Source organism: Scyliorhinus canicula, chromosome 4 (assembly GCF_902713615.1).
Source record: "Scyliorhinus canicula chromosome 4, sScyCan1.1, whole genome shotgun sequence".
NCBI classification, from domain to species: domain Eukaryota; kingdom Metazoa; phylum Chordata; class Chondrichthyes; order Carcharhiniformes; family Scyliorhinidae; genus Scyliorhinus; species Scyliorhinus canicula.
This window is the reverse complement of record NC_052149.1, coordinates 139,092,222-139,112,266: the sequence shown is the minus strand read 5'-3', so window position 1 is coordinate 139,112,266 and position 20,045 is coordinate 139,092,222. Positions and strand designations below refer to the sequence as shown.

The 20,045-nt window shown below is 48.0% G+C and overlaps 1 protein-coding gene across 3 annotated transcripts in view; it reads left to right on the top strand.

Annotated features, from left to right (window-relative positions):
• LOC119965041 (serine/threonine-protein kinase 32A-like) overlaps positions 1-20,045 on the top strand; it is a 416,342-nt gene that overhangs the window by 253,257 nt on the left and 143,040 nt on the right. For all 3 annotated transcript variants that reach the window (XM_038795261.1, XM_038795260.1, XM_038795262.1), the window contains exons 7-8: positions 9,691-9,794; positions 11,087-11,203. In XM_038795261.1, coding sequence (XP_038651189.1) covers positions 9,691-9,794; positions 11,087-11,203 — 221 coding nt within the window. The remainder of the gene's footprint in view (positions 1-9,690; positions 9,795-11,086; positions 11,204-20,045) is intronic.

Here is a 20,045-nt window from a genome sequence, read left to right as displayed (position 1 = left end):
CTCTGCAGCCATGGCGCCAAGTCCACGTTTGAAAATACTTGTAGTACTTCACGCCCGTGGGACATTGACCTGAGAGGAGCAGAGCATTGTGGATGGGCAGAGCGTACTGTGTCCCACCCACTAATTACATTTAAATGCATGCAGTTGCCAACTTTACATGCTGCGGCGGGCGCGGGATGCAAACCTCGTTATTGCACCAGCGAGGGGCCGGAGCATGGCACCCAAATTGGCGCCGGACATGAACCTCCGTTTTGGCCGATAGCAGTTTGCGGCATCGCGGGCAGAGAATTTCACTCGCCATCTGGAATATTGATGCCAGCATTGGCTGAATGCAGGACTAGCACCAAAGTTTTGTCACAATAGTTGCTGTCTGTGCCCAGACATCCACTACTTCATGTTAATTCTTTTCTGGTGGCTGACAGCTTTGGTGCTCTGGATGCATGATTCAACTTTTCCATTGCTGTTAGGAGCTTTGTATTGCCGAATGCTCCTGCTCTTCCCCAACCTACTTGGAAACTTTCAAATTGTCTCCTCCTGTTTTATCCAATGCTCCAATGGAACTCCTCATATTTAATTGTGCCAATTGTTCTTCTCTGTCTCTCTGCTCACACTCTCTTCAGAGCTACCTGTCGGCACACACTCCCTCAGTGCTATCTGTCTGTCTGCTCACACTCCCTCAGTGCTATCTGTCTCTCTGCTCACACTCCCTCAGTGCTATCTGTCTCTCTCCTCACACTCCTTCAGTGCTATCTGTCTGTCTGCTCACACTCCCTCAGTGCTATCTGTCTCTCTGCTCACACTCCCTCAGAGCGATCTGTCTCTCTGCTCACACTCCCTCAGTGCTATCTGTCTGTCTGCTCACACTCCCTCAGTGCTATCTGTCTCTCTCCTCACACTCCCTCGGTGCTATCTGTCTGTCTGCTCACACTCCCTCAGTGCTATCCGTCTGCTCACACTCCCTCAGTGCTATCTGTCTGCTCACACTCCCTCAGTGCTATCTGTCTCTCTCCTCACACTCCCTCGGTGCTATCTGTCTCTCTCCTCACACTCCCTCAGAGCTATCTGTCTCTCTGCTCACACTCCCTCAGTGCTATCTGTCTGCTCACACTCCCTCAGTGCTATCTGTCTCTCTGCTCACACTCCCTCAGTGCTATCTGTCTCTCTGCTCACACTCCCTCAGAGCTATCTGTCTCTCTGCTCACAATCCCTCAGTGCTATCTGTCTGCACACACTCCCTCAGTGCTATCTGTCTGTCTGCTCACACTCCCCTCGGTGCTATCTGTCTGCTCACACTCCCTCAGTGCTATCTGTCTCTCTGCTCACACTCCCTCAGTGCTATCTGTCTGTCTGCTCACACTCCCCTCGGTGCTATCTGTCTGCTCACACTCCCCTCAGTGCTATCCGTCTGCTCACACTCCCCTCAGTGCTATCTGTCTGTCTGCTCACACTCCCTCAGTGCTATCTGTCTCTCTCCTCACACTCCCTCAGTGCTATCCGTCTGCTCACACTCCCTCAGTGCTATCCGTCTCTCTGCTCACACTCCCTCAGTGCTATCTGTCCGCTCACACACCCTCAGTGCTATCTGTCTGTCTGCACACACACCCTCAGTGCTATCTGTCTGTCTGCTCACACTCCCTCAGTGCTATCTGTCTGTCTGCTCACACTCCCTCAGTGCTACCCGTCTCTCTGCTCACACTCCCTCAGTGCTATCTGTCTGCACACACTCCCTCAGTGCTAGCTGTCTATCGACTCACACTCCCTCAGTGCTATCTGTCTGTCTGCACACGCTTCCCTCAGTGCGATCTGTCTCTCTGCTCACACTCCCTCAGTGCTATCTGTCTGCTCACACTCCCTCAGTGCTATCTGTCTGCTCACACTCCCCTCGGTGCTATCTGTCTGCTCACTCTCCCCTCGGTGCTATCTGTCTGCTCACACTCCCCTCGGTGCTATCTGTCTGCTCACACCCCCCTCAGTGCTATCTGTCTGCTCACACTCCCCTCGGTGCTATCTGTCTGCTCACACTCCCCTCGGTGCTATCTGTCCGCTCACACACCCTCAGTGCTATCTGTCTGTCTGCACACACACCCTCAGTGCTATCTGTCTGTCTGCTCACACTCCCTCAGTGCTATCTGTCTGTCTGCTCACACTCCCTCAGTGCTACCCGTCTCTCTGCTCACACTCCCTCAGTGCTATCTGTCTGCACACACTCCCTCAGTGCTAGCTGTCTATCGACTCACACTCCCTCAGTGCTATCTGTCTGTCTGCACACGCTTCCCTCAGTGCGATCTGTCTCTCTGCTCACACTCCCTCAGTGCTATCTGTCTGCTCACACTCCCTCAGTGCTATCTGTCTGCTCACACTCCCCTCGGTGCTATCTGTCTGCTCACTCTCCCCTCGGTGCTATCTGTCTGCTCACACTCCCCTCGGTGCTATCTGTCTGCTCACACCCCCCTCAGTGCTATCTGTCTGCTCACACTCCCCTCGGTGCTATCTGTCTGCTCACACTCCCCTCGGTGCTATCTGTCTGCTCACTCTCCCCTCGGTGCTATCTGTCTGCTCACACTCCCTCAGTGCTATCTGTCTGCTCACACTCCCCTCGGTGCTATCTGTCTGCTCACACTCCCCTCGGTGCTATCTGTCTGCTCACTCTCCCCTCGGTGCTATCTGTCTGCTCACTCTCCCCTCGGTGCTATCTGTCTGCTCACACTCCCCTCGGTGCTATCTGTCTGCTCACACCCCCCTCAGTGCTAGCTGCTCACACTCCCCATAATGCTACCTGTCAGTTTGGCCTCACTCTCCTCCATGTTGGTTGGCTTTCTGTTTGCGTGCTCTTTGAGCTTGTAGAGTGTTGCTACTGTGTAAAATTTGGAGCACTTATTGTCTGTTAACTGCTTCCCGGTGGTCAGATGGTTTATTGGTATTGCAGAATAAGGAGTGGGATGTACCTGGGCACGGTTTAACATCCAATCTAAAATATGGCACTCTTCAGATTGGTACACTCCCTCAATACTGCACTGAAGTGTCAGCCTGGACTAGCCTCTGCAGTGGGATTATGTAGGAGCTGCCTGATATAGTCAGCCATACCCATTGGCCACATGGTGCAAAGGATGTCTACAAAGGTGACCCAAGTTACATGAAGACATGATCATACCGAAAAGGATGGTAGAGAAATGAATCATCTCCCTGCCAACTATGACCTCACGGTGTAGGTGATTAGGTGGGCGTGTTCATTGTCATTTTCAAATACAATTCTCAAGTCCTGCAACCTATACCTCATTGTCAGACAGTAGGGTAACAATCTCTCAGGAGAATTCTTCAATGCTAGCCAGCATCTGAAAGTACTCTCACCCCAAATGGATGTCCAAGTGACATTAATTGTTCATACCAACTTTTCTTGTTGTCTGTACTTTGCAAATTAAAGCCTGTACCAAAATTAACGTTAAGGAGAACTAAGCCGTCAATATCAGAGCAACCCACAGGGGATGCACTAAGAGCTGAGAAAATAAAATAATCAAATGTGACATTGAGTACAAGAGTAAGGAGGTCATGTTGAACTTGCATAAGCCACTAATTAGGCCCTCTCCAGAGTACTGCGTCCAGTTCTGGGTGTCACACTTGAGGAAGAATGTGAAGGCTTTGGAGAGACTACAGAGGAGATTCACATGAATGATTCCAGGGATAAACACTCCATGAATCCAGGGATTGTACATGTACCAGTTACTAGTTGCAAAACCATGACTGCCAACCTGACCCCAGGACCCCACAAACCTCACAGAAATCTGTCAAGAGACCTGCCAAAATCATCTAATCCTTTACACCTCACACACCTTACGCCTGGCTCACGTAGCACCTGTATTACCATCCCAGGAGAGATCGATGACCTTTTATCAGAACGGGCAAGGTTTGACTTAATTTTGTTAAGCTTTTGCTGCATGCCAACTAAAATTGACTAAAAACTAATACAAAAACTAACAGGTGAAGGATATTTCAAATAAAAAGAAAAAAATTAGCTTTAAGTAGTCAATACAACAAAGATTCACCTCACATTGTTACAAGCACTCACAATACTTGCCATGCAAATGGAGCACCATGTGCAATCTCAGTTTTTCCAATTTAGCCTCCATTATGTAGACTTTCTGACTTCTCAGTCAATCACCTCTGCCTTTCAGTCACATTCACCAGTAGCCGTATTTCATCCGAAAGTGCCCAGTCGCAATTAACACCAACAAGGTGCATGCCCATCAGTCCTCTCACACTCACATCATGACAGTCCTGATGGCATAGCCATCCAGAGTTCTTTTTCAACCAGTGAACCAACACACCAGGTTCAGGGTCCAGTTCTCAACTCACTGGCACATTGTATCACCATTTTATTCCTACTGCCGGAAAAAAAAACTGATCTCTTTGTAGTGACTTCACTGCAGTGTTAATGTGAGCCGATTTGTGACACTAATAAAGATTATTATTCCTGCCCTCACATAAATTCTGTGTTCTGAACTTTCTACTGCAAGACGGGCTCCAAACTGACAGCACTGCAATGACTTTTCTGTTTAATTTTTACTTCACATTTCATCCCAATACAGTAGCAACCTCGGGTCACATGGACATTTCTTGGATCCCAATGGTATCATAAGGCAGCACGGTAGCATTGTGGATAGCACAAATGCTTCACAGCTCCAGGGTCCTTGGTTCGATTCCTGGCTTGGGTCACTGTCTGTGCGGAGTCTGCACGTCCTCCCCGTGTGTGCGTGGGTTTCCTCCGGGTGTTCCGGTTTCCTCCCACAGTCCAAAGATGTGCAGGTTAGGTGGATTAGCCATGATAAATTGCCCTTCGTGTCCAAAATTACCCTTAGTGTTGGGTGGGGTTATTGGGTTATGGGGATAGGGAGGAGGTGTTGACCTTGGGTGGGGTGCTCATTCCAAGAGCCGGTGCACTCTCGATGGGCCGAATGGCCTCCTTCTGCACTGTAAATTCTATGATCTATGATAAGAAGGAAACAAATTATCCCTCTTTCAGATTACTCCCCAGTTTCATTTTGATCTGAAAGAGGACGTTCCACAAAAAATAAAATACAGCTGTAGACCAGACCAGGCAAGCACGATAAATTTCCTTCTCTAAAGGACATTAGTGAATCAAGTGTGTTTTTATGACAATTGACAATGGTATCATGGGATTTTTAATTGAATTCAAATTTCACTATTGTCCGTGGTGGGATTCAAACCCGGGTCCTCTGGATCACTAGTCCAGCGACAATAAATGCCACTGCCTCCTCTGCCATAGGTGGCCCTTTACCTGTCATATCTGATCCCTTACACTTGCCACAATTAATCCTTTACCTGGAACATTTGACTCTTCTCACTTGGCATGGATATTGATTTTCTCTAACCACGCATTATGTAACAAGAAATGCCTTTGTTGAATGGTAGGCACTAGGGCCGGATTCTCCAAGCCAGCACCAGGTCGGAGAATCGCCGTTGATGACGGAAATTCCCGCCACGCTGCTCCAACGCTGGGACACGATTCTCCGGGGACGGGAGAATCGATACCAGTTGCGCGCACGCGGTCAACGCAGCGCCGGTCGGGGTCCGTAGAAAGAGGCTCCCGTGGCGATTCTCTGCGGTCGACTGGTCGAGTTCCCGCCAAGTCCCGCCGCCATGATTCACATATGGTACCACCCGACGGGAGCTCGGATCCGCAACTGCGGCGGTCGTCCTGGACGGGCGGCGATCAGACTCCGTGGGGGTGTCTCCATGACGGGCAGGCCCGCGATCGGGGGCTACCGATCGGTAGGTGCGCGTGATTTGGGGGGGGGGGCTACCTTCCGCACAGGTCCACTGTGTCGCTACACCATGTTGTGCGGTGCCAACGTGGAAACGGCCACCACGCGCATGCGCAGACCCGCGCCGGGAGTGCAGGGCCGTGTATCGGCGCCTGAGCTGCGTGGAGCATTCTGGCACCGTGCTGGCCCCCTTTGGGCCACTGAATTGCTGGGCCAAGAGGCCTGTCGATGCCGGCGTGAAACACTCCGGTGTTTACGCCAGCATCAACACTTAGCTGGGATTTTGGAGAATCCGAGCCAGAGTGCCTGAGAAGCCAATGTGGTCAGACTGTAACCTCCACCATGCACCTCCAGTTTTCTCTTGTTCCTGTGTGCTGTTCCTCGCCTCACTAGGAACACTCTCTACCTGGCCACCTAGCTGAGGTCACTGTACCATATCCACAATCTGCTTCATGACCTCGGGTATCTCTCCTCCAGATTGCACATGATCCCTATGGTTATGTTTAAATGGGCTGCCACTAGCTAATTTTTCCCAAGTCCTTAATGTGCTCCCCTTCATAGTGGCCAACAAGTACTTGTTGATGATAAATCAGGTAAATTTTATAAAGAAATTGATGAGTGTTCAGCAGAGCTACCGGACACATCTAGATTGGCAACTCCTGACCCACCCGTACTGTATCATGGAAACTTGCTTACCTGAGCACCAGCCCCACTGGACTCACTTGGGAAGAGATAATTAGCAAGTCAGACAGAATATCTGTCAAGCATAAAATGCATGTCAGCAGAAGGAGTTGAAATGGTTCACTGGAGTGTGGGAAAAGAACTGCACTCAACTGAGAAGCTACACAGGCCACATCTCAGAGGCTGCATTTCCAAGCAGTCAATGAGGCAGAACCATCATTCTCAAGCAGTGGAGACTGTTCCCACATGGTGAATCAGTTGGCACATCCATTTTCAGTACCTATAGCACCATGAAGGAAGAGTGCAAGGCCATGCTGAACACCTGCAGCGTGCTGCAACCTATGAAATGTTGACAGCCACAAGGTATTGGGGGGAGATTCTGGGGGTAGTCGAGGTTTCTGAAATGGTAGCTGCAACTTCTTCCACAGATGTGAGTCAGGCGATATTTCCCATTGCCCCCTGAACTTCAGTGAAATACTAGGTCTGAATCACAGAATTGTTACAGGACAAAAGGAGGCCTTTTGGCCCATCGTGTATGCAGCGGCTCTCCATAGGAGCCTCATGATTTAGTACCATTCCCTGCCTTTTCCCCCATACCCCTGCACATTTCTTTCCATTCAAATAATCATCTAATGCCTTCTTGAATGCCTTGATTGAACTGCCTCCACGGCACTTACAGGCAGTGCATTCCAGGCCCAAAACACTCACTGTGTGAAAACGTTTTTCCTCACGTCACATTTGGGGGCAGCACGGTAGCATGGTGGTTAGCATAAATGCTTCACAGCTCCAGGGTCCCAGGTTCGATTCCCGGCTGGGTCACTGTCTGTGTGGAGTCTGCACGTCCTCCCCCTGTGTGCGTGGGTTTCCTCCGGGTGCTCCGGTTTCCTCCCACAGTCCAAAGATGTGCGGGTTAGGTGGATTGGCCGTGCTAAATTGCCCGTAGTGTCATAAAAATGTAAGGTTAAGGGGGGGTTGTTGGGTTACGGGTATAGGGTAGATACGTGGGTTTGAGTAGGGTGATCATTGCTCGGCACAACATCGAGGGCCGAAGGGCCTGTTAGTGCTGTACTGTTCTATTTGCTGCTTTTGCAAATCACTTTAATTCTGTGCCCTCTCATTCTTGATCCTTTTACGAGCAGGAACAGTTTTTCATGAACTACTGTGTCCAGTCTCCTCATGACTTTGAACATCTCCATGTTATCTCCTCTCTGAGCCCCCTTCCCTCGCAAGAGAACAGTCCCAACCTCTCCAAACTATCCTCATAACTGAAATTATTTAGCTAAGCTGAACTCTAAGTGAGCCTGTGCCCAGCATCATTGGGCTTCAAAGTACATTAACTGATGTTGTTGCCTCTTGGGATGGTGTCAATGGGGTCCCAGGATTCCAGCCCCCTTTGGTGGCAGCATAAAAAGGAGCTTCAGGCCAAGACTTGGTCCTCATTGCGAAGCAGCTGGCGGAAAGTTCTTCAAGTTCAACAGCAGGATTGGGATAAAAATCACCTCAAGACTTCAGCTGAAAAGTCTTGACCACCTCACTCTCGAAATTTAGGAGCACCATGTAGAAGGAGAACTTTGGAGTTGGAGCTACATGGTTGCGGATGCCATTTGGAGTCAACAGCCATGGCAATCAGAGATATCCTTGGTCTCCAGTGAAAAATGGAGACTCTTCTTTGGCTCACCATTGGCGAGTGAAGCAATGTAAATGGTGGTACGGTGTCAGAAGGATTTAAAAAAATAAATCCACTCTTGTGATCTGAGCTGGTTTAGCACACTGGGCTAAATCGCTGGCTTTGAAAGCAGACCAAGGCAGGCCAGCAGCACGGTTCAATTCCCGTACCAGCCTCCCTGAACAGGCGCCGGAATGTGGCAACTAGGGGCTTTTCAGAATAACTTCATTGAAGCCTAAGTGACAGTAAGCGATTTTAATTTCATTTTTCATTTCCTCTGGGTAAGGTGATCAGCATGCATATTGGGTAATTGACATCACACTCTACTTGAATAGAATCTCATTCACAAAACACTGGAGGCTGTCTTTATGCAGTGGTGTATAGTTGCTGTCTTATGTTGAGTAATGTGATCTAAGGCTGCCTGGAAAGAAGCAGCAGCAACAAATGCAATTCTCCAGCAATCTCTGAAGGGAAAGGACACATTGACTGCTTGTAAGGATATCCTCTGATCTGATTTACGTATTTGTGGTATGCCCCACTCTCAATGCATCAAACTTCCAAATCCTCGTCATCCTTCTCTTCAAAAAAAGAAAAATACAATTTGTTGTTGGGTTGAGACATTTGCAAACATTAATGATCTTTTGGTTTTCTCACTATAATTCACAAGGGAACTGGAAAGTCAAAGATATTAATTGTTTCACCAATATTTGAGGAAGGCTGGAAGAGATATCCAAGGTCTCGACTCAGCCAAGGTGTCCCTGGGTCACCTTCATGCTCTCCCTAAAACTTTCATAAAGTGACATTCTTTCCCAGGGAGTGAAAGGTGGTGCAGGGCCAGAAACTGAAGACAATGGCAGAGATTCAAAGAGCCCACACAGGTTCTGGCTGAGCAGTCAAGTTGACTGATGGGTTCCTGGGAGGAAATTAAAGGCAGATAATGTTTTTTGAAGTATGAGCACGATGGAACACCTCAGTGCCTTGTATTTAACATACCACCACAAAACCTGATGAGGAAACACATGCCAGCCAGCAGTTTTGATGAGAAAACTCCAAGCTGCCCTATTTTTAAAAAAAATTTATGACAGGGACAATGGACTTATGTAGCGTTTTCCAATTGTACGATGTCACCTATAGCAACCACTCAAATGATTAAGCCAGAAATAGTTATGGTCATTTGATCTGCCCTCTTCTGCCTTGAGTCGAGAGATGCAGTGAGCTCCTCAGACCTTCCCAGACAAGCTGAAGAAGCAATTATTATGGCTGGAAATGTAAAGAGTTTAAACTCTTCACGTTGCTCCTTTTGGCATTTTCCCTCTGAAAATATCTTCCAGTATGGGTGGAATTATTGTGGTGTAATCCCACACCCAATGTTGCATTACCCACTGAACCACCACAAAGTCCCTCTTTACCATGTTAACAAAATGATAGAACCCGCCAATCGATTCCTTTATCAGAAATTTCCAGACATGGGTGGAAACCTGTGCCTAGTTCCTAACGTGCTCATGAATAAGGAATATTAATTATCATGCAAAACTACAGTATTAATTGTACATTTTTCCTCAGCTCCGGAAATATTTCATCCCTTTGTAAATGGGCGGACCGGCTATCTCTTTGCTGTGGACTGGTGGTCTCTAGGAATCACCGCCTATGAGCTCCTCAAAGGACAGGTACAGAGAGCCATCTATTACTCTCGGTGCACTCATACATATCATATTCAGCACAAACTAGCACAAAGTCTAAGGGCCTGATGACTTTATCATTTTTCATCCCTTGCTAAGTTGCACCTCTTCCCTCCCAAGGCCTTGTTACCTTACTGGGTAAGGTTTTAATGCTGCCAGTTACTCTTTGGTATCATAATTCATCAATGAGCTGTGACTACAAGTGCTGTCAGGTTATTGGCTTTAGAGTGTCATGAAGCACGCTGATGTCATCAGTGAGGGTATCCTAACTTGGAACACCAGTTCATGGGGGTGTATAGTTTTGCTTTGTTTTGGTGTTAGGAGACAAGTGAAACCCCAGTGACAATAGCTATTCCGGTCATCGTGTAACAATTATTAAAGACTATTTATTAAAATAAAGAAAAGACAAATACATAAAAATAGGACTATTCTACTCATGCAATTATGAGATACGAATTACTAAACACACACAGTTTGTGCAGAACCTACCCCTTGTTACCAAATATATCTACAATACCTGAACTCTGTAATACCTACCCTGTTCCCCAACCAACATCCAAATTGAGTAACCAGCTATAGTTACCACACAGTACAGGGACGTCAGTCAAATCTGGGAACAGTCTTTTCCTGGTCCTGCAAAAAATGTTCAAAATTATTGTTACAAAGGTTTTCTGCATAATAAGCTTGTTTGGTGTAAACTTAGCCTTCAGGCTTGGTGGCTGGAAACTGGCCTGCCCACTTTCTGAGACTGCGAGATGGTAACTGCCTCCCTTCCCTCTGAGGAACTGGTCACTTGTACCTTTGTTGTTCTTTGATTATGCCTTCTGTGTATTCAGCTGTCTGCCCCCATCAAGCTTCTTGACTATACATTGACATACATATATCTCAGGGACCTTCCCAATCATCTATAATCTGTTTCTTGTCCATAAACTATTCACAATTGATAATTATCCAAACTGCCATTCTAATCTCATTACCAAGAGAGATCCAATGGTGCATTACCCATTGAGCCACCACAAAGACCCTTGTTGCCATGTTAACGAAATGACAGAACCCTCTAATCGATTGCTTTATCAGAAATGTTTCTTTTTTATCTTTCTCGGATTGTTTCGGCTGTAGAAGTGAAATGAAAAGAAATTTTGAAATTCAAAATATAATGAAATAATTATGTTGACTAACTCACAATGTTGTTATTCAGACAATGAAAGCAAACTCTTGCTCAGTAGTGAATCCTAAGATTCAGGGCTACATACACAGACGATGTTTGTGTCTTTTCACAGAGGCCATATGAAATCCGTTCCAGCACTTCGGTTAATGAAGCCCTTCACATATTCAATTCTGCCAGCATTAATTATTCCCCTGGTTGGTCCAGTGGATTGGTGTCACTGCTTCAGAAGGTAAGGCGAAATTCAGCAGCAAATTTAGGGTCGCTGACTCTAATTGCATGTGTTGTGATGAGTTTCAACACTTCCTCTCACCATCTTGCCTCCCTCCCGCTGGTACAGACTGTCAACCTCATAGCCGTTTTGCTCACCACCAATATTTTTACAATGAACAACCAAAAGTCTTCAAAGAAAATGGGGGAAAAGAACAAGTTTTAATACCCTTGGATTTTCCTCTCATTTGCTCACAGCAATTTTATGCGATTAGTTCCTGGAGATACCTTCTTTATTCTTTCATGGGGTGTGGGTGTCACTGGGTCAGCATGTGTTGCCCATCCCTAATTGTCGTTGAGCTGAGTGGCTTGCTAGGCCATTTCAGAGAGGGGTTAACATGGTTGTGGGTCTGGAGTCACATGTAGGCCAGACCAGGTAAGGATGGCAGATTTCCTTCCCTAAAGGGGCAATTAATGAACCAGAAGTGTTCTTACAATAATCGATTATAGCGACTTGCGGTGGCGACCATGGAGTGAACGGTCGCACATTGAGCAGCTCCCGCTCTTAGTGTTTTTTCAATGGCTCTTAAGCAGGATTTCTGTGGGAATTTTGCAACATAAGTGGATAAAAGCGAGAGGAGAAGAAGGCGACCCCTATTTTATGGAGCTGTGCCCAAGAAACAATCGTAAAAGAAGAAATCAAAAGTTGGTTGGGAGTGAAGCTCAGAGTTTGGTGTATGCAATGGCAGAGAAGCAAAGTTTGACCACACCAGCTGAATGGATGATGAATTAGTGGGTTAAATACTTGGACGAGAAGTTCGCCCGTTATCGTAAGGAGTATGTGGAGGACCTGACCCGGGCGGTGACCTCGATTAAGGAGGTGGTCGACCGTGTGGAAGAGAAAGTGACGACCCAGGGACAGGCTATCCAAAGGTTGTTGGAGCTGGCGGGGGAACAAGGGGAGCAGTCTACTGCGATGGCATTGGAAATTAATATTTTACAGGATCGGCAGAAATGGTTGTTGGAGAAGGTGGGGGGCCTGGAGAATCGTTCTCGCAGGCAGAATATCCGGATCATCGGGCTGCCAGAGGGAAAGGAGGGATTGGATGCCGGTGCGTATGTGGGGAAGCTGCTCGGGGAAGATGCGTTTGACAGGCCGTTAGAGGTGGACCGGGCTCACAGAGTGCCCAAGTGTAAGCCCCAGGGTCGTGAGCCCCCGAGGGCGATGGTGGTGAGGCTGCATCGGTTCCTGGACAAGAAACACATTATGAGCTGGGCTGGGCAGACAAAGCGGTTCATGTGGGAAGAGGCAGAGATCTGGGTATATCAAGACTTGGGAGCAGAACTCACAAAGAGGAGGGCGAGTTTTAATAAGGTCAAGGTGGCCCTGCATGCAAAGGACATAAAATTCGGACTGCTCTACCCGGCCCATCTTTGGGTGACCTACGAGAACCGGGAACTGTATTTTGGCTCACCTGAAGAAGTGGCAGCCTTCATGAAAGACAATAATTTGGCAGAGGCTTCATGACTTTAAAATCTAGATGGTAGTGAGTTGAGTTAAAAATTTTGGTGTTGCTTTATATTTCTAGAATCTCAGCCTTTCACCGTATCTTAAGTTGTGTTAATCGGGAAAAGAAGGATGTCTCTGATTGATTTGATTTTGATTTGTTGTTATATGTACCGAGATACAGGAAAAAAGTTTCTAAGTTGCGATGTTCTGGGGAACAAAAAGAAAAGATGTTTGAGTTTCTGCATGCATCATCTTTTCTTCTCCTGTTTGATTTTTCTTCTCTTGTTTTTGGCTCTGTTTGAAGGTGATGGGACTGATAAGATGTTGTAAAGGGAGGAGGGGTGGGCCTCTGCTCCCAGACCTTGGAGGATTGTTTGTTTACTTTCTGTGTTTGATGTTATTGTTTTGAGAAATTATGTTAAGAGTGTGGGTAAGGGAATCCAGCAGGTTACGTGGAATGTTCGTGGACTGAATGGGCTGGTCAAAAGGGCCCACGTGTTCACACACTTGAGACAGCTAAAAGCGGACGTAGCCATTTTACAAGAGAAACACTTGAAGCTGGGAGACCAGGTTAGACTGAAGAAGGGAAACTGGAGGGAATGTCAGTGGTGTTGGTAAATATATATGCCCCCAACTGGGATGATGTCGTGTTTGTCAGGAAGGTGCTGGGAAAGATCCCGGTCCTTGACTCGCACCGGTTGGTTATGGGGGCTGACTGCAACACGGTCCTGGATCCGAGAATGGACCGGCCGAGTCGGTGCAACATTGAGGGCCGAAGGGCCTGTACTGCGCTGTATCGTTCTATGTTCTATGTTCTATGAGTGCTAGGTCAGGGAAAGTATCAGCAGTGGCAAAAGAACAGCGGGGGTTTATGTAGCGCATGGGAGGGGTTGATCCATGAAAATTTGGGAGGCCAAGGAACGAGGAATATTCATTCTACTCCCAAGTACACAAGATATACTGGATAAAACACTGTTAGCGGGGGTGGAGGGCACGGAATGCTCAGCAATTGTGGTGTCAGGCAACGCGCCACATTGGATAGACCCATGGGTAAGCCCTGGAAAGTCCCAGTGCCGGCAGTGGAGATTAGATGCAGGGCTGTTAGCGGACGACGAGAACTGTGAGCGAGTGAGGGAGACCATTCGGGGGTATATAAAGAACAACGGCACGGGAGAGGCCGCAGCTGGGGTGGTCTGGGAGGCATTGAAGGCGGTTATTAGAGGAGAATGTATTTCGATTCAGGCCCATAGGGAGAAGATCAAACGGGCGGAGCTGGACAGGTTGGTCGGAGAAATCTTACCGGTGGACAGGAGATATGCGAAATCTCCGGATGAGGAGCTCCTGAAGGAGCGTCAGAGACTCCAAATGGAATTTGGGCAGAGGGAAGGTGGAGGGGCAGCTGAGGAGGGTAAAGGGGGCAACATGTGAATATGGGGAGAAAGCTAGCAGGATGCTGGCACATCAGCTGAGGAAGCAGGAGGCGGCCAGAGAAATAGGGAAAATAAAGGATATGAGGGGGAAGGTAGTGATGGACCCAGTTAATGACGTGTTCCATGAATTCTGTAGTCTGCTCTATGAGTCGGAACCCCCGGTCGGGAAAAAGGATATGAATCAATTCCTGGAGAGGCTAGCATTCCCGAAGGTAGATTTGGAGCTGTTGGAAGTCCTGGGGGCCCCAATTGGGCTCGGGGAAGTGATAGACGAATTGGGGGCGATGCAATCGGGTAAGGCCCCAGGACCTGACGGATTCCCAGTGGAATTTTATAAAAAGGTTTCTGGGTTACTGGGGCCGCTTTTGGTTAAGGCTTTTACGAGTCCAAGGAGCTGGGAGTGCTTCCCCCAACACTAGCACAGGCATCAATTTCTCTCATCTGGAAGCTAGATAAGGAGCTGGAGAGCTGTGGATCGTCTAGGCCAATTTCCCTTTCGCATGTAGATGCTAAATTACTGCCAAAGACCTTGGCCACTCGAATAGAGGATTGTGTCCCAGAGGTGATTGGGGAGGATCAGACGGGATTTGTGAAGGGCAGGCACCTGACATCCAATATTAGATGGCTTCTTAATGTTATAATGATGCCAGCGGAGCTTCCTTGGACACAGAGAAATCTTTCGACGGAGTGGAGTGGAAGTATCTATGGGATATTTTAGGCAGGTTTGGTTTTGGGCAGGGATTTGTGGATTGGGTCCGGCTGTTATATCAGGTGCTGGTGACGAATGTAAGAACAAACCGAGTCCGGTCAGAATACTTTGGTCTCTGTAGGGTGACAAGGCAGGGATGCCCGCTCTCCCCATTACTGTTTGCCCTGGCCATTGAGCCCTTAGCAGTGGCCCTTAGATCATCGAATGCCTGCCGGGGGATAGTGAGGGGGGTCGGGTGGAGCACAGGGTCTCTCTCTATGCGACGATTTGCTGCTCTGTGATACAGACCCGATGCGGGGGATGGCCAAAATCATGGCGGTACCAGGAGAATTTGGGCGATTTTCAGGCTACAAGTTAAATATGGGAAAGTGCGAGATGTTCGTGATTCAGGCACGGGGGCAGGAAAAGAGACTGAGGGAGTTGCCGTTCAGAGTGGTTGAAAGGAGTTTTAGGTATCTGGGGATTCAAGTAGCGAAGGATTGGGGGCAGCTTCACAAGTTAAATCTGGGCAAAACGGTCGATCAAATGGAAAGGGACTTCCGCAGATGGGAAATGCTCCCACTGACGCTGGTGGGAAGGTCCAGATGGTAAAGATGACGGTCCTTCTGAGACTGCTCTTCTTTTTTCAATGTCTCCTGATTTTTGTCCCAAAGGAAAATGAATGCGGCGATCTCGGGTTATGTGTGGGATGGTAAAACCCTGAGGGTGAAGAAGGCACTCCTGGAACGGGGTCGCGGAGAGGGGGGCTTGGCCCTCCCGAGCTTTATTAATTATTACTGGGCGGCCAACAAATCGGTGTTAAGGAAGTGGGTAGTGGGGGAGGGGTTGGTTTGGGAGCGAGTGGAAGCAGCATCCTGCAACAGTACGAGCTTGGAGGCTTTGTTGACGGCGTCCCTGCCATTCTCGCCAGCTCGGTACTCGATAAGCCCTGCGGTGGTGGCAGCCCTAACGTTGTGGGGCAATGGAGGCAGCACAGATAGATACCTAGAAGATAGGAGCAGGAGCAGGCCTTTTGGCCCTTCGAGCCTGCTCTGCCATTCATTACGATCATAGCTGATCATCCAACTCAATAGCCTAATCCTGCTTTCTCCCCATAGTCTTTGATCCCAATCTCCCCAAGTGCTATATCCAGCCGCATCTTGAATATATTCAAAGTTTTAGCATCAACTACTTCCTGTGGTAATGAATTCTACAGGCTCACTACTCATCTCCTTATCTCTGTCCGAAATGGTTTACCCTGAATCCTCAGGCTGTGACCGCTTGGTTCTGGACACACCCATCATTGGTAACATCTTCCCTGCATCTACCCTGTCTAATCCTGTTAGAATTTTATAAGTCTCTATGAGATCCCCCCTCATTCTTCTGAACTCCAGCAAGAACAATCCCAACCTAGTCAATCTCTCCTCATATGACAGTCCCGTCATCCCTGGAATCAGTTTGGTAAGCCTTCGCTGCACTCCCTCGAGAGCATGAATGTCCTTCCTCAGAGAAGGAGACCAAAACTGCATGCAATACTGTGGCCTCACCAAGGCACTGTACAATTGCAGCAACACATCCCTGCTTCTATACTCGAAACCTCTTGCAATGAAGGGCAACATACCATTAGCCTTCTTTACCGCCTGCTGCACTTGCATGCTTACCTTCAGCGAATGGTGCACAAGGACATCCAGATCCTGCTGCACACTCCCCTCTCCCGATTTACAACTATTCAGGTAATAATCTGCCTTCCTGTTTTTGCTTCCAAAAAGAATATCCTCATAGAACATAGAACGATACAGCGCAGTACAGGCCCTTCGGCCCTCGATGTTGCACCGACATGGAAAAAAAAACTAAAGGCCATCTAACCTACACTATGCCCTTATCATCCATATGCTTATCCAATAAATTTTTAAATGCCCTCAATGTTGGCGAGTTCACTACTGTTGCAGGTAGGGCATTCCACGGCCTCACCACTCTTTGCGTAAAAAACCCACCTCTGACCTCTGTCCTATATCTATTACCCCTCAATTTAAGGCTATGTCCCCTCGTGCTAGCCACCTCCATCCGCGGGAGAAGGCTCTCGCTGTCCACCCTATCTAACCCTCTGATCATTTTGTATGCCTCTATTAAGTCACCTCTTAACCTTCTTCTCTCTAACGAAAACAACCTCAAGTCCATCAGCCTTTCCTCATAAGATTTTCCCTCCATACCAGGCAACATCCTGGTAAATCTCCTCTGCACCCGTTCCAAAGCTTCCACGTCCTTCCTATAATGAGGCGACCAGAACTGTACGCAATACTCCAAATGCGGCCGTACCAGAGTTTGGTACAGCTGCATCATGACCTCATGGCTCCGGAACTCAATCCCTCTACCAATAAAGGCCAACACACCATAGGCCTTCTTCACAACCCTATCAACCTGGGTGGCAACTTTCAGGGATCTATGTACATGGACACCGAGATCCCTCTGCTCATCCACACTACCAAGAATTTTACCATTAGCCAAATATTCCGCATTCCTGTTATTCTTTCCAAAGTGAATCACCTCACACTTCTCCACATTAAACTCCATTTGCCACCTCTCAGCCCAGCTCTGCAGCTTATCTATGTCCCTCTGTAACCTGCAACATCCTTCCGCACTGTCTACAACTCCACCGACTTTAGTGTCGTCTGCAAATTTACTCACCCATCCTTCTGCGCCCTCCTCTAGGTCATTTATAAAAATGACAAACAGCAACGGCCCCAGAACAGATCCTTGTGGTACGCCACTCGTAACTGAACTCCATTCTGAACATTTCCCATCAACTACCACTCTCTGTCTTCTTTCAACTAGCCAATTTCTGATCCACATCTCTAAATCACCCTCAATCCCCAGCCTCCGTATTTTCTGCAATAGCCGACCGTGGGGAACCTTATCAAACGCTTTACTGAAATCCATATACACCACATCAACTGCTCTACCCTCGTCTACCTGTTCAGTCACCTTCTCAAAGAACTCGATAAGGTTTGTGAGGCATGACCTACCCTTCACAAAACCATGCTGACTATCCCTAATCATATTATTCCTATCTAGATGATTATAAATCGTATCTTTTATAATCCTCTCCAAGACTTTACCCACCACAGACGTTAGGCTCACCGGCCTATAGTTACCGGGGTTATCTCTACTCCCCTTCTTGAACAAAGGGACCACATTTGCTATCCTCCAGTCCTCTGGCACTATTCCTGTAGCCAATGATGACCTAAAAATCAAAGCCAAAGGCTCAGCAATCTCTTCCCTGGCTTCCCAGAGAATCCTAGGATAAATCCCATCCGGCCCCGGGGACTTATCTATTTTCACCTTGTCCAGAATTGCCAACACTTCTTCCCTACGCACCTCAATGCCATCTATTCTAATAGCCTGGGTCTCAGCATTCTCCTCCACAATATTATCTTTTTCTTGAGTGAATACTGATGAAAAGTATTCATTTAGTATCTCGCTTATCTCCTCAGCCTCCACACACAACTTCCCACCACTGTCCTTGACTGGCCCTACTCTTACCCTAGTCATTCTTTTATTCCTGACATACCTATAGAAAGCTTTTGGGTTTTCCTTGATCCTACCTGCCAAAGACTTCTCATGTCCCCTCCTTGCTCGTCTCAGCTCTCTCTTTAGATCCTTCCTCGCTTCCTTGTAACTATCAAGCGCCCCAACTGAAACTTCACGCCTCATCTTCACATAGGCCTCCTTCTTCCTCTTAACAAGAGATTCCACTTCTTTGGTAAACCACGGTTCCCTCGCTCGACCCCTTCCTCCCTGCCTGACTGGTACGTACTTATCAAGAACATGCAATAGCTGTTCCTTGAACAAGCTCCACATATCCAGTGTGCCCAACCCTTGCAGCCTACTTCTCCAACCAACACATCCTAAGTCATGTCTAATGGCATCATAATTGCCCTTCCCCCAGCTATAACTCTTGCCCTGCGGGGTATACTTATCCCTTTCCATCACTAACGTAAAGGTCACCGAATTGTGGTCACTGTCTCCAAAGTGTTCACCTACCTCCAGATCTAACACCTGGCCTGGTTCATTACCCAAAACCAAATCCAAAGTGGCCTCACCTCTTGTTGGCCTGTCAACATATTGTGTCAGAAAACCCTCCTGCACACATTGTACAAAGAACGACCCATCCAATGTACTCGAACTATATCTTTTCCAGTCAATATTAGGAAAGTTAAAGTCTCCCATAACAACTACCCTGTTACTTTCGCTCTTTTCCAGAATCATCTTCGCCATCCTTTCCTCTACATCTCTAGAACTATTAGGTGGCCTATAGAAAACTCCCAACAGGGTGACCTCTCCTTTCCTGTTTCTAACCTCAGCCCATACTACCTCGGAAGAAGAGTCCCCATCTTGCATCCTTTCTACCACCGTAATACTGTCCTTGACTAGCAGCGCCACACCTCCCCCTCTTTTGCCCCCTTCTCTGACCTTACTAAAGCACCTAAACCCCGGAACCTGCAACAACCATTCCTGTCCCTGCTCTATCCATGTCTCTGAAATGGCCACAACATCGAAGTCCCAGGTACCAACCCATGCTGCCAGTTCCCCTACCTTATTTCGTATACTCCTGGCATTGAAATAGACACACTTCAAACCACAGACCTGAACACTGCCGCCCTCCTGCGAAGTCAAAACTGTGCTCCTGACCTCTCTACTCTCAATCTCTCGCACCCCAAAACTACAATCCAGGTTCCCATGCCCCTGCTGAATTAGTTTAAACCCCCCCAAAGAGTACTAACAAATCTCCCCCCCAGGATATTGGTGCCCCTCAGGTTCAGATGTAGACCATCCTGTCTATAGAGGTCCCACCTTCCCCAGAAAGAGCCCCAGTTATCCAGAAATCTGAATCCCTCCCGCCTGCACCATCCCTGTAGCCACGTGTTTAATTGCTCTCTCTCCCTATTCCTCATCTCACTATCACGTGGCACGGGCAACAACCCAGAGATAACAACTCTGTTTGTTCTCGCTCTGAGCTTCCATCCTAGCTCCCTAAAGGCCTGCCTGACATCCTTGTCCCCTTTCCTACCTATGTCGTTAGTGCCAATGTGGACTACGACTTGGGGCTGCTCCCCCTCCCCCTTAAGGACCCGGAAAACACGATCCGAGACATCACGTACCCTTGCACCTGGGAGGCAACATACCAAACGTGAGTCTCTCTCGCTCCCACAAAATCTCCTATCTGTGCCCCTGACTA